General features: G+C 36.6%; 1 protein-coding gene across 3 annotated transcripts in view; it reads left to right on the forward strand.

The window, feature by feature from the left end:
* Nucleotides 1-309: 309 nt before the first annotated feature.
* The window catches only part of TENT2 (terminal nucleotidyltransferase 2), a 44,913-nt gene continuing 30,356 nt past the window's right edge, over nt 310-14,866 (forward strand). Inside the window, exons 1-9 of one of the 3 annotated variants that reach the window (XM_071425262.1) lie at nt 310-479; nt 2,047-2,238; nt 2,854-2,979; nt 4,232-4,487; nt 5,446-5,560; nt 5,682-5,773; nt 6,552-6,618; nt 11,698-11,767; nt 14,301-14,377. In XM_071425262.1, the coding sequence (XP_071281363.1) occupies nt 2,084-2,238; nt 2,854-2,979; nt 4,232-4,487; nt 5,446-5,560; nt 5,682-5,773; nt 6,552-6,618; nt 11,698-11,767; nt 14,301-14,377 (958 nt within the window). In that variant the 5' untranslated portion in view covers nt 310-479; nt 2,047-2,083. The remainder of the gene's footprint in view (nt 480-2,046; nt 2,239-2,853; nt 2,980-4,231; nt 4,488-5,445; nt 5,561-5,681; nt 5,774-6,551; nt 6,619-11,697; nt 11,768-14,300; nt 14,378-14,866) is intronic. The other 2 variants (XM_071425263.1, XM_071425261.1) reach the window with 2 other exon arrangements.

Genomic DNA, 14,866 nt, shown 5'->3' on the forward strand with positions numbered 1-14,866 from the left:
ATGTTTGTGACTCCAGATTAATCCTAGCATGCCTATAATCCATGTTGCCCAAATCCTAGTATTTAGCCAAATATAATAGTTTGGACACGCTTCTGAACAGTAGCTCAGTAACAGTCCGCCAGTAATTGTAGAAAGCAAACCAGCTGCACCGTGGTGTCTCTCTCTCCAACTCCCGCCGCCGCCTCCCACCGATCCCTCACGGAGCCGCCCCGCGCATGCGTCCCGCCGCGCCGCTAGGGGGCGTGCACGCCGGGAGGAGGCCGCGAAGTGGCGCAGGAACTGACGGAGAGAGCGCTTCCTGCCGCATCCCAGCGCTTCCTGCCGCATCCCGGCCCTTCCTGCCGCGTGCCGGCCCCTTCCTGCGGTGGCTCTGCATCCGGGGGACGGGACAGTGCTCAGCTGTGGGAACTGCTCTCCGCTGCTCGCCCCGCGCAGTGATACCCGCAGGCCCGCCCCGCCTGCCTCCGCTCAGGCCCTACGTGAGTGTCCTGTGGGGGTCCCGCGGGGACGCGGCAGGGAGCGGCGTCGGGGTGCCGGGCTCTGGCCCCAGGTGTGGCGGCGGGCCCGGACGCCTCTCCCGGCATGGGGGCTGGGGGCTGGCGGGTTTCCGTGCGCACGGACTTGCCTGCACGGTTCACTCATGTGGCTCTGTGGGAAATAGCTGCTTGTTTGGAAACACTGCCCAAAGGGACAAAGGTACCTGGACTGCAAGTTATGAAGCTTGTTCAGGAGAGCCTGGCAATTCCTGGCGAGGTAACCCGTGCTGACGGTCACGGTAAAGGTCGTTGTCGCTGTTGTGAGAAAGCGGTGTTGCTGCATTGTTTTGGGTTGGGGAAGGTAATTCCTCCATTGCTTGTCTTCTTGGTGTTTACAGCTTCAAAGGCGAAACTGAACATGTGTTTCTTCTGCGCCTAACTCTTGAATTCTCGTTCATCGTTCTGTGACTAGCTAATTGTATACCTAAACTGCTTATTTCTGTGGTGTGCTGTGGAGAGTGCCTGGTCTGCTTAGAGGGGAATGGGGCATGTTAATAATTGTTCTGTCTGCTAGAAATAGAAAGGTTTGGACAGCAGATACTCATCCAGACTAAATGTCAAGTGACTTACTTGTTATGCAACATGATGTCATTTCTTCAGCAGAACTGAAAGTGAACATCCAAATAGTAACTTCCATAATGCATACTGCTTCCCTTCACCCGCCCCATCAAATGGGGAAAAAAAAAAAAGGAACAACTCTAATAGCTTTCTCTTAGAGCTAGTGCAGCAAGAGCTAGTGCAGGTTTTTACTATTCACTAGTGTGGATTGTTATCGCAGGAAATAAGGAGCAAAGCCAAACACAACCATATAAACTCCTCATTATTAATTTTCTTATGCTTTGTCCTAATGCTGTCCACAGTGGCAGTCAGAATTGTCTGGGAAGTTGTGCCAGAATCAATTTTGAGTTGAAAAGATAGTAAAGCTATCTTTTTCTATGACAGAGTCTGTTCAGTAAAATAGTACTACATATGTATGATAAAGCATGATTAGATTAGTTGCAATTGATGTTATCATTTGTCTGCTTTTTTACTTGTCGTGTTGTGAAAAAGTACTAAACTTCATGACATAACTTGTAGTTTATGATTAGCTGAATCTTCATGCTCTTATAATGTACTCAAGGATTTCTTTCCATATATTATGAACCTGTTTCAAATATGAAACAAATTCCACAGTTGCATGGTACTTTTCCCTGAGATGAAAACTGTTACATCTTGTGACGTGTAATTTTATTTTTTTTTAATTAAACTAAAAATTGAGGGGGTCATAAAAAATTCACTTTTAAACATAAATAAAGTAAGCAATAATTATGAAACTTGAGAGTGTGCAGCATTTTTGTTTAGTGTCTTATAATGACAGAAATCCTGTGATCACCATTCTCTTCAGCAGTTCCTGGAAGTATATTCTAGCTTACTTGAATTTTTAAACCAAGAGCTTAAAAGGTAACAGGTATTTCTTTTTGCTTTTTTGCTTGCTTTCAATTTCTTTTCTTCTTTTTTTTTTTTTTTTTAGATAAAAGAATACATGTTCACTTCAAGTAGAAAGGAGCATGTTCCCAAATTCTTCCAACTTGGGTCGTCCACCCTTTCCTCCAAAATATCAACAACAGAGTACTTTCTTCACTAAACTTCCTTTAAATATGCCTCCTACTCTTCTTTCTCACCAGCAAATTGTTGTTCCTCCATTTCATCTTCGCAGTGCAGTGTAAGTACAGTAAGGTTTGGTAGCAGGGGTTGGGTCTGAAAGAAATATTCCTCCTTATGGAGGATAGTGTTCACTGTTTATAACATTGAACTGCCCTGAACTTCACAAAACTTTTAAGATGTCATGCATATAAAAAAGAGCTGTATAATTTCTCTTATGGACCTGCAAATCTATATGCTTGCCTGCGATGCATGATACATGAGATGTAATGGCGCTGATTAGAGTTGTTAATCCACAGCTCAGTTTTAAAGATGTTCGATCATATTTGTTTATTAAGGAGAGCAGGGAGGAGATGAGAAGGGGAGGAAATGTTTATTCTTGGGTTAATATTTGAAGATACTGTAGTGTTGTTTAGGCTTTTGAATTTAAAAGTTCCTTAAGTGAATTTGTTTGCTAACCCCTTCTTACACATATGCTGTCAAGAATGAACATTTTCTGTTTTTAATGAAATGTTATAAACTGAAATATATCTTCATGTTGAATAGAAAAGAAAGATATATTCCTTCTAAAAATACCCAAGTGATAGGACTTGTAGAATTTAATATTCAGTTAACAAAAACTACCAATCCATAAAAAGTATCTTGGTTATCTATGAATGACTGTTTTGGACTGTAGTCTTTCTAGAGCTCTTTTGAGTGGGAATGTTGAAACTACTCCAGCTGTTACACTGCAACCAGTGACTTACAGAAGTGTCAGTCCAGTGTCTACGCCAGATGCCCTGACGTCATTTCAAGGAAGAAAGTAAGTTCTTTTACGTATATGACCAATATTGGTTGTAATGTACTCATTGTGAAGCTCATCTGATATCAATTTCTTAGGCAGTTTGAGTTATGTTAGAAATTGCAATACTGAGTACTTTTTTCTTTTTGATGGAAACAGGCCATGTATTGGCTCTTTAAAGCATTGTACCTTTTTGAGAATCTTAGTACTCAGAAGTGACTTCCTATACCTAGTTTTCTCTTCCAGCATCTGTAGCCTTGCAGAGGTGATTTAAGTGATTTATTGTAATACTGCAGTGAATTGTGGTCTGTGTGGGTTTGACTTTAGGCTGGTGTGTGTCAATGAATGTTCTTTTATTGTTAATTTGTCAAGTTAAAAATAAGAGTGCACCCTCAATGTTTTATGGGAATTGTCGTGTTTTCCTGATAACGCATTACATGTTTTCCCTAATTTTCTTAACTACATGATATATTATTTTTCAAATACAAGGTATAAAATTCAAGCATGTGTAAATTCTTTTTTTTAAAGAGGATTTTATGGAAAACTAGTTTTTGTAGGTTTTTTTTTTAATTAACTTGAATTTACATTACATTACTTGAATTTACATTTGTTATTTTAGTTACCACAGAAAGAGAAATTTTATATAAATGTAGGGTTTAATTATCTTTTAATGCTTTAGAAAAAGCCAGTTCTCTTTATTAGTTCAGATATACTGGTTGATACATGTTTCTAGTAATTGTGGGAATCAGCTGATTGGAAGGAGGTTCTGTGTAGTGTGTCTTCAGTACTATCTCTGGAATGCTATTTCGCTACCAAATCTAACATGAAAAAAATAAGCACAGTCAAATATAAGCTGTTAAGTTATAGCTGACTATGTAATTATCTCATGGACTAAGGAAGCTCCTGGTTTTATGCTCCATGCATTTTTTCCTCTTGAGCAGTCTATTCTATGACAAGCTATGCTATGTTGGGAGATTTGTAGTCAGTTTAAACAAACTTGTCATTTGGGTTTCAGTTGGTTAAGTGCAGACACTTGCCTTAAAGAATTGCATCAATCCAGTTCTCGGGTAGCTTTTTTTCTGCGATTTTATGTTCTCTTTTCCCATTCCAGGTTTGTTTCACAAATACCTAGGATGGGCACACCTGTTCTGTAGCATACTTGGGCTTAGTGAAGTAGTTATGTCATTAAGTGTTAGTATTTGAACTTTGTAGAAACTGTCTTTTAATCATAAGAGCTTGTGAACTAGAGGAATTACACAGTGTCTCTCTCTAGGAGACAAAGTCAACAGAGTGTTCCAGATGACGCCAAACGGCAGCGGATTCATTCACATGATTCTGATACAGCTGTAGTTAACCAAGCAGTGCCTTTGCCAAAAGAACGTAGACGCTCCTTCCCAGCATCAGTTTCAGTTCAGTCTCCAGGGGTGCATGCGAGTGGCTCACCAGCCTTAATTGGATGGGTCCCTCCTTTGCAAGATACTTTGTTTCCAGATCCTACAGAAACCAGGCTCCCTGTTGCCAAGGACGAGGTAATGGCTTTCTGTGCCTGTGCTTTACTTCTGCCTTTTGAGTATGCAGAATCTAGAGGTACTGTAGGAGACCACAAACATTTCTACCAGTGTTTTTGACAGTATCATGGGCTATCTATTGGTAAGCTGCCATTAGAAGGAGTGTCAATAAGTGTAGCTGCCACTGTTGTTCTGTATCACCTCCTTGTCTTTGCTTGGGTTTGAAGCATTTTTGTGGTGGCAGGGGAAGTCAGGGTATTGTTTCCTTGTAAAACCCCACTGTAGTAATATGAGAGAAGCCCATTCTGAATAGATGCAGTATTTGGCCTGTAAAGATGTTCGCTCCCTCTTTTCAAGAAAGCATAAAAGTTACTGTCATAGCTGTTCTGGAATATAGAAGAGAATGGAATGGAATTGAGAACTGTTTCTTGTTCTGCACACACATGACAGAAGGGTTTTGGGTTTTTTAGTGTAAATATGCCTGTTGATTATAGAATGTAACAGTGCGGGAAAGGAAAACAGTCAGTACTCCTTCCAACAAAGATCTGACTTCTTAATTAGTTTATATGGGATAAAAAAGAAAGCTAATTTAAATCAGGTTTTTTTAATGATATTTTTCTCCCTATTACTGGTAGGCAAACTGTTGACATTAAAGTCAGCAGGAGATGTCTCTGGTCATTCACTACTTATTCCCTGAAATACTGCATATACTGATGATGCAAAAATTATTTTCTCTGATTTGCCATTTTATAACAAATGGAACAAATTTAAATTTAAAAACTTAGCAGAAATTTTTAAAAGAAACTATTAATTATGAATTTAAGTGCAGTAAAACTCTAGACAGTGGAGTTGGTCATGTGAAATGGTGCTGGGTTTTGCATTAAAAAAACCCAACCCTTTGTGTTTCATGTAATTGCATCTGTGACAAGAAAGAATGTTCACTTTGCTGTGTCCTTACTTTTTGTATGTGTGTGTCCAGTTAAGTAAACAGGTTTTGGAGTTGTTTCAAGCATGTCGACAACAGGCCATTGATTTGGACAGAAAAGAGCTTTGCAGAACAGAACTCCAGAGAGAAATTCAGCTAATTTTTCCACGTACGTTTTGAATCTAATTACTTTATATCAGTTTGCATGTTCTTCAAGTTTGTGATTCTTCCTTCCTCTCAAACTGTAATATGTCACATCATGTTTATTTTTTGTTACTCTTCTATTACAGAGAGCAGACTTTTTTTGGTTGGGTCCTCACTGAATGGATTTGGCACTCGTACTAGTGATGGTGATTTGTGCCTGGTGATTAAAGAAGAGCCAGTAAGTAATTTAAAACATACGTAGTTAAAACAAAGTCTGGTTTTATGTATGTGCTGTTAAAAGGCTGGATCCCGAAATCATAAAAAAATGGTAAAATCTTTTTGATTTAATAACATAGTTTTGCACTCATAATAGCCACAAACTTTGAGCCCATTAATGTGCAGATAAGAATTAAACCCTATCAACCTAACAAAACTTATTTTTTAAAGCTTTACCTTCAATTCATAAGTGCAAAAATAGAGCAAAAGGGAAGCAGATGCCTAGAATGATGAAGAAAACTGTTTAGAGAACTCTTTTAGGTGCAGAAACAACTTCTACTAAGTAAAGTTTCTTATTATTTAGAGTCATAGGTACCAATTTTAGTGATCAGGCATAAAAATGTATTTAGTATCTTAAACATTTTTAGTGAGAAAAAATGTTATGAGTAGAAATTAGGTTAACAGAAAGGATATCTGAAAGAAATTTAAATAGACCATAATCTTGAAAGAATTTAAGCATAATTTAAAGGGAAAAAGAGGTCATTTTTGTGTAAATGGGGCTAGGTTTTCATCTAGGTCTGTGATTTTTTAATGTCTGTTAATCACTTTGCATATTGAGTGTGGATTGTTCTGTCTGGCATTTACTGTGATAAATGTGTCTGTAGGCTGTAGAATGTGTTGGTGTACTTGTTCATGTATTATTCTGAGAACAAATTTCATTTTAAAACCAAAGCATGCTTACTTTGAATATTTAAATGAGAGATACCAAAATTTTTCATTAATTTTAATACCACTTTCAGGTGAATCAGAAGACTGAAGCAAGACGTATACTCAGCTTAGTCCAAAAACTCTTCTGTACTAAACTTTGTAAGTTACCATCTAAAGCGAGGTAGTAAGATTATTGGCAGTTCTGGAAGAAGTGTTGATGCTCAGTTGTAATTGCATCTTGTTAATGTATGTAATTGCATCTTGTCTAGGTTCTAATCTAGGTTCTTTTTGGGAAACCTCTCTTAGTGAACTCTTAGTAATATCTTAGATTGCAGTGTCTTCCTGGGAAAAATACTCTTAGGAATTTGTAAAATAAGATGTCACTCACAGTAGACTCTGTAGAATTGATTTTTTTCTTTTGAGAAGTAATTAACTTATGTGCCTAATGAAGAAAGTAATAAATGTTGACAGTACCAGTACATACAGATAAAACATATCAATTCATAGTTTCTTTAGCTTATTGTTTAGACTCTCTTCAGATTAAGAATTCACATGGGTAGATCTTGACTTAAATGTGAAAGCCTTCTACTTCAAAGAGGCTTTTATATCTTCCTTTGAATTATAAAATACTCTTACATTTACTGGTATCAATGACTTTATCACCCTGCTTCCCAGACTTGTGGTATATTCTTTGATGCTAGTCCTTATAGTGATGTTTTGAACAGTCCTGCAGTGCTAAAATGAACAAACCATAAGTTTAAATGCAGACTTCAAAATTTCTTCATTGGCAAGCATGCATGCACAGATTTTAACAGCTCACATGGAAGAAAGACTTGATACATCTATTGCTGGGTAGGCATCTGATATTTAATGCTTACTACAGATTATTGACATTTGCGTAAGTCTGAAAATTAATCTGGGTTTGTCTGTGGTGCAGCTCTCTCTGTCTGTGGTGCAGTGCTTTCTGATAGCACAGTGATAATGTAGGTGTGTTTTCAGGGTTCAAGAAGCTTCTAAATGAGCAGTCTTTCTCAAGAGCTCTTGTTCTGTAACAAAGGCTTAGACAAAATCAGGTTTGTTTACCTGTATTGGAAAGGTATGATAGCCATGTGCAAGTGATCCCCAAGTGATTTGTGCTTTTGCCCATTTTTGATTTTGTAATTTTCTGATACCTTGCAAGTGCATTTGGTCAGCCTGATTTAATCAAAATATTCTATGGAAGGTAAGACAGGACAAAGCACTGCTGAGATTACCACTCCTGTCAGGCTCTCTTAGTTGTGGTATGTAGTCCTCTTACATCATCTCTTCAGAATCTTAACATCACTGTGGCATTAATTCCTATTTGTAGCAGTCTGTCCTGTGTCTGTGTGTGGATGTTATTTGACTAGAACTAACAGACAAAGGTTGGTTAAAAATGTTCAAAACCAAATGGCTTTGGCACATGGGTCTTTACACCTAGATTTAGCTAATTTACAATCTATAGCTGAGTTATGCCAAGGTTAAGTAGTTCTGAACAGGAGATGTCCTGGTTTCAGGTGAGATAGTTAATTTCTTCTTAGTATCTGATGCAGTGCTGTGGTTTGGATTTAATATGAGAATAGTGTTGGTAACACACTGAAGTTTTAGTTGTTCTCAGTAGTGCTTACTATAAATCAAGGAGAGCCTGTCTACCTAAAATGTATGAAGCTGCTGGTAATTATTTTAAAATTACAGGATAGTATCATGTATGCTAACAGCAAAAATTTGAAGGTAATACCTCTCTGGCAATATTAGTTAAGTATTTCTTTCTTTCTTCTGTAGAAGAGAGACTGCAGCATGTTCTTAAACAAGTGTGTGAGCACTCATAAAACTTACTATTGCTTCACAGGAGAGAATGGAAATAAACATAGTGTGAGCCAAACATGAAAGCTAGAAAAGTGTGTGCCAAGATGTAAGAGAAACAACAACAGGGAGAAGATATAAGATGCTATTTAGAATAAGTTCTTGCTCTGTTTTTTGGAAGAGTTAAAGGACAAAAAGAAATAAGGAGGCTGGCATAGGTAAAGTTTTAGATCTTTAACCTTTTTCCAAATCACTTTGGTTCAGAAACTTGGGAGAAATTTTTTCTATCTGTGCCTCTTGCAACATTTCCTTCTTTGTTCTTGCTGTCTGCAGTGTTCCTGTGCATTCCAACATAAGGACAGTAAAAGTGTGATTCTGTGGTTATTTCATCTTAATTCTATGATGGATAAATGAAGAAGCATTCCAAGTGTAAATTAGATCAGTCCCTTTCACAGTTTGTTTTGTTTTCAAAACTTTGAGTGTCATGTCTTTTATCCTTCATATGGAGTTGAATGTGATTATTAGATTAGGCGGTTTGGGAAGTGGATTCAAAATTTGTATAAACTCTAACTTGTTGCAGGTTTGTAAAAGGTAACAAGTCTGAGGGCATCTGATGGACTAAAACTCCTGAGCAAGGAGTTTTAGTCCATCAGATTCTAAGTCTTATAGCAGAGGCTTTTCTGTGTTGTCATTCTGTATCTAGAATACCAATTGAAATAAAATGTCTCCTGTTTTTGAATAGTCTAATAACAGAGAAAAGTGGGAAAAAGCTTCTGATATTTTATTCATTGTTTTTGTGTATATCTAAACCACTGAGAGTTGATGTCAGACTGATTCCCCACTTCAGATTCATCTATGTGGGATTCATTTGAAGAACACCATAATAGTATTAGGTTGACAAATATTTACTATCTGCATAAATAGCCAAGAGCTCATTTTCCCTTAGATTTACAAAGAGGTACAGTAGCATTGAGACTAGGGTATCAGAGTAGAATCTGCCTAATGGTGGTCTAGTGGGAAATGTGTAACAGCTGGGGCAAGCAAAGGAGTTTGAACTCAGTTGAATGACTTTGAAGGGCTGTGCAGATCATTGAGTGAATTCCAAAAAATCAGCAGTTGCTTCATCCTGTGGTGGGTTGTACCTTCCTAGATTCTTCATGAATGTGGATTCAGACTTCTGTGTTTCTCCTTCTGTAGTATAACCAAATCAATAAGAGCAGGCTTTGTGCACAGGATGTCAAAGATCTTTTTGGCATATGCCATGTTTGGGATTAATATTCTGTACAATTGCTTAATCCTTCATTATGTAAAAGAAGAGAGGAAATTAAGCTCTTCAGTCTGAAATTCTGCATGAATAAGTTGTATATGAAGCAATGCTTCATCTTCTTTGAAGCCACTTAGATTCTTTTTTGCTGAGTTGAAGTGGTGTTCATGACCTTTCCATAGACATGCCTAAAACTGTGGAGCAGCTGTACAGATTTCTTTTCATGTATTTTAGTGTAGCATCTCTGGTCACAGCTTTCGTGATCACATAGTCAATTTACTAAGGCTCTTACTCCACCCTCAAGAATTCCACACCCTGTATTTGTGACTGTTACTTCCCCTGTATATATGTGTAAGGTACAATATAGATTCTGCTGACAGCATCATTGGTCTGAGCCAAGAAAGAGGATACCAGCAGGAAGTTGCTGCTTCTAGCTTCTTCTTACCTCTTCTGTCTTCTTCCTTGCTTTCTACCACCCTGTGAAACAGATTGGGATTATGTTTTGGGATGTATCTTTTTTTTTTAGCCAGCTAATTTGACACAAGCATCCATCAAGTGTAGGGAGGCATTTGCAGACAAGGATGTGTTTGGGAGTGGATTGTCCCTTGAATGAGTTCAGTTAACCTCTGAAGAGCATTGGGAAGGGTCAAAGTGAGGAAAGTTGAATTGCTGTGGTATACAGATAGACGTCTACCATTGCCTACCATGTGTTAGTGCATTGGGAATCTTTGTCATAAATTTGTTAGTGAAAAGAGAGGAGGCAGAGAGCTCTGCATGCTTTAGACTCTCGCTTTAAAAATATTCTGCTGGAGGACAGATGCCTGGATGTGTCGGAAGGTGCAGCTAGAAAGAGGGGATGCTTGTGTTAATTTAGCAGACAGCAAGCATGAATTGAATTTGTTCATTTAAGATTCTCTCTTTAACATCAGTAAAGTAGTAAGATTGTCTTTTATTCTGAGTGCGAGTCTGTGTGTTGCATAGGCTTGTCTGATGCATTAAAATCCAGATAAAAGATTGCCTCAGGTCAAATCTGTCTGAACATGCATAGCCACAAAACAATTTCAGAAAATCTCAAAAAAAGGTTTGTTTTAATTGAGTATTGCACAGATTTTGTTCCACCAAATCTGAATTTATCATGCAAAAGCAAGGGAGATTATGCTGGATGTTCAGCTGATAGAAGTACCTTGTTGCTTTTTCTGGAGGGAAAGAAAAAATCATTTTATTCAAGATTATTTTTAGTCTGTATTACTTGTACTGTGCATGCTTATTTATGCTAATCTGAGGTTAATTTATAAAAACAATGGGAAAATATATGATGTTGGATATGGACAAATTCAAGTGGTCCTAGATTTGGCAACAGAATTAACTACTAAAATCACACCTTTTGACCAAATTAATACCATACAACCTACCGACTCCTACCTTTCTTTCTTCTTTGTTGCTTTCTTGGTCACAGTATTCATTCAGGATTATGGGAAACTACTGAATATAGGCTGAAGTATAATGAAATCTAGGGAATTCACAACAGTATGGCTGATGCAACAGCTTTGGGGAGCTGCATTTGGAGGGTGCATTTGGTAGCATACTGTGTAGGTAATCATCTAATAATCATCATCAGTGTGGATTTATTGCATGTCCTATCACTATTAAAACATAAGGCAGATAAAGCTTACCCCATCTTTGATAGAAAGCATTATCATGTTTTCAGTAGCACTTCCTGGTATGTAGTTTATAATTCAAATGAACAGTTTTCAAAACAAATTTTGAGCCTATCATTAGCCCATCCTGGTTAGATATATTTCTCCTCCTTTATTTTTGTACCTTAATTATAGCAATTCAGGATTTGTATTACAAGTACTGTTCCATGAAAGCATTGTAGTACTGCATTCCTTATGTTAAAATTTCTGGAATATATTTCCCTCAGTCTTTAATGTTCTACTTCTTCTCTAATGTTTAGTGTGGGGGGTGTTCCACCTGCTTTCATAGGTTGTTTTTTTGCTACAGTTGCTAAAGGTTACTTAGTTTTGTACAACCCTGCTAAATTTAATAAGCTGCTATTTGCTATAAATCAGTCAATTAGATTCTATTACAGGATCTTTTATTAAGATCTGCATCTTGCATGAAACTTAATTGCATATTTTCCTCCCTTTCAGCAAGCTACATTGAGCGACCTCAGCTGATCAGAGCAAAAGTGCCAATAGTGAAATTCAGGGATAAAGTCAGGCAAGTATTCTGTTCAGCCTAATCTTTTAGACTTTGATATGGGAAAGCATTCTATATGTGTACTGCCCTTACAAGGAGTCCCACCATTTTGTATGTTTATTTGTGTGGTGCTGTAGTTGTTATCACAAGTTTGTAGAGCTAGCATGCAGTGGCAGTCAGCTTATTGCCTTGATGGTCTGAATCACCTCTTATGGTTGAGATACTATTTAGTTCCTGTGATGTGAATTATTTCTGGTGGGTTATTTGTACATAGTGGACTCCAAGTTAACAAATGGTTTGACAGAAAAACAGTGGTAGGAAGAAAACTGTTGTGAAATATAATTTTGCTTGCTGTGCAGACATAACTATTGAGCTATACAAACAACACTGAAACAAACTAGTTTGTGGTGATATTTTGTTGTATTCATTGTATATTCATTATGAAGACATGAGAATAATTTAGTGCATTGCACTAGGACAGATAATGTCTTTCTTATTGTGTGTGATAAAAGTATCTGACAGGAAAAAGTCATGCAAACACTGAAATATGTTGATAGTCTGAGTAATGTTCATTGGCTTAGTTTTGTAACACTGATATTTATCAGTTTCCTATAGTAACATAGTTTGATCCTTCTTTGTAAATTGGACTTTGAAAAACTTTAATGTAGCTCTCTTAACCTGTCTGTACAGTTCTAAAATTTTGTAACCCTGTCTCTGTCTTTTAAAAACAAATAAGCATACTTCTCTGGCCTCTCCCTATGAAAGCATATCACAACATGTTTTTATCATGGTATAACTTTATCATGGCTAGGTTCCTGCCCTGATAAAACTAAATCTTTCATGTTTATAATTTGAACTAAACTATATCACCAGTTGAAGCTTTTGTTTCATCTGAGATTATACACACTTGTTGGAGTTTTCACTTTACACTTTTTTCTTCATTTACACCCAGTCCCATATTTACTTGAGTATAATTGCCTACCTTCTTTTAAAAATTTGAATGTTTTTTACTTTCTCTTCTAACAGTACAGAAGGTTGTTTCTTTCATGCTTCCTGGAAGGATGATACTTGTCAAGCTAAAATTTGGGTTATTTGGATTACCTACATATAGCAATGCTAGTCTTCGTATATAAATGAAATTATACATTCCTGGTCCAAATATTGAATGAGTTATGGGATTATAGCAAGAATATTTTTTCCCCAATTTAAATTAAGAAAATAAACTTTTTTAAAAAGAGAACTTTAGTGTGGAACAGATAGAAGTGATTGTGTGAGAAGACTGAAGTCTTTTTGTAAGCAGTGATTTCAAAAAATAAGTCATGATAATTGTATACCTTACAGATAGGATTTAAAGAACTCTTTATTTCCCACTAAATCAAAGTGTGATCTTCTCAGACTAGAAGCAGCACATTATATTTTTGCAGAGTAAACAGCAGTATTGTTCGCCATCTGATTTTCCATCTTCCACATTGCTTTTGTGGAAGAGGAGTGGTGGTGAATGTCATCGTTTTGGGTTGGGATTTTTTTGGTTGTAGTTAATTTTTGTTTTGTTTTCTGTCTTTACAGTTATCTTACTCTTACATAACCTGTCACCACCATGTTTTGTCTTTTTATTTAAGCATTTGTCTCTTTCTAGTCTTTTAGTGGTCTCTTGTCTTTTGTAGGCTAAGATGTACAAAAAATGCATATGCATGCATTTTTTCACAGAGGTCTTGAAAAATTGATTGGATATCCTGTACCTAGGGCACTAGGCCTGTCTTTGCCAAAATTGAAACTAAACATTACAAGCTTCCTGTGAGAGCTGATTTTTTGTTGGGAGTTTTTTTCAGATGCTGGGGGAAGGTGGTTGAATTTGATGGGTGTTATCTCTGTATCTGGAGATGAACATTCTAATGTGTTACCAATAACTGAAATATATATTTTGTATATAAGTGAAAATGGCTGTTTCCCCTTACTTCGATTCAGTGAATGAGAAAGCATTCAGTTTGTATTTGTTCTCTTTTATAACCTTTAAACTTGGGGGTTTATAGTGCTGTAAAAATAAGAGAAGATCAACTGCACTTAAAAACTTACCATATTTTTTTTGGTAGTCTTTCCCAGGAAATTATTCTAATGCTGGTTCTGCTTCCTGACAAGCCTTTGATCTTACCTTCTGACCTCTTCCAGTTCTCTTTCTCAGTTCATCCTAAACTAATACCCCAGAGAATCCTTCCTGGTATCAAAAGTTGTCTGTAATAAATAATGTATTGCAAGTGTAGTTGGAGAAAGATTTGGCAAAAATTAAGAAAGATATCCTAAGTTGTCCTAAAGTCTAAATTTGTATCTACATGTATTCTTCATTTAAAACAACAATAACATTTTTATAACAAAGGAGTTCAAGTCTTTAAGTGGCTCAGGTGCTATAAACAAAACTAAATCACAGCATTTAAAACTCTGAAGAAAGTTTCTAGAGTTTTATATTAAAATTACTTTTCTCTACATCTGTCATAAAGTAGGTAGTAAACATGCAGAAATTAAATACCATGATGCTTCATTTTTTTTGTCTCCCTAATAGCAATGTGGATTTCGACTTGAATGTAAACAATGTGATAGGGATAAGAAATACATTCCTTCTGAGAAGCTATGCATTCAGTAAGTTTTTATTGTATTTTCTTATTTCTTTAACCTTTGCTTTTAGAGTTTGTATTTTAGTATTGATATTCTATGAAAATGTAATAATTACTATATATTTAATTACCTATTTAGCTACATTAAGTGGCTTTAAATTCTTCTTGCTCATTCTAAATACATGGAGAACACAGCTGTATGTTTTTAACTAAATATTATAATATTCAGAAGATAAAAAAGATTTTTCATATTCAGGTCCATATATCTACTACAAGGGCTACTTCAGGTATTCTGCAGATAATAAGATCATTATAGTAATGGTTATCTAGTGGTATAATCTCCAGCTTCTTTTATTTCCTTACAGCCAATGACAGTATGGATGGCTGATAGCCAGCTATGTCTATTTGCTGTTGCAGAGTCTTTGCTTGGAAAATCCAAAATACTGCTTCAGTATTTATACTAATCCCGAATCAAAATTGGTTTGTGTCTGCTCAGGAGTTTGCATTTTAGGGA

This window comes from Agelaius tricolor, unplaced genomic scaffold (genome assembly GCF_023055355.1).
Source record: "Agelaius tricolor isolate 1412-34295 unplaced genomic scaffold, bAgeTri1.0.p SCAF_4, whole genome shotgun sequence".
Lineage (NCBI taxonomy): Eukaryota > Metazoa > Chordata > Aves > Passeriformes > Icteridae > Agelaius > Agelaius tricolor.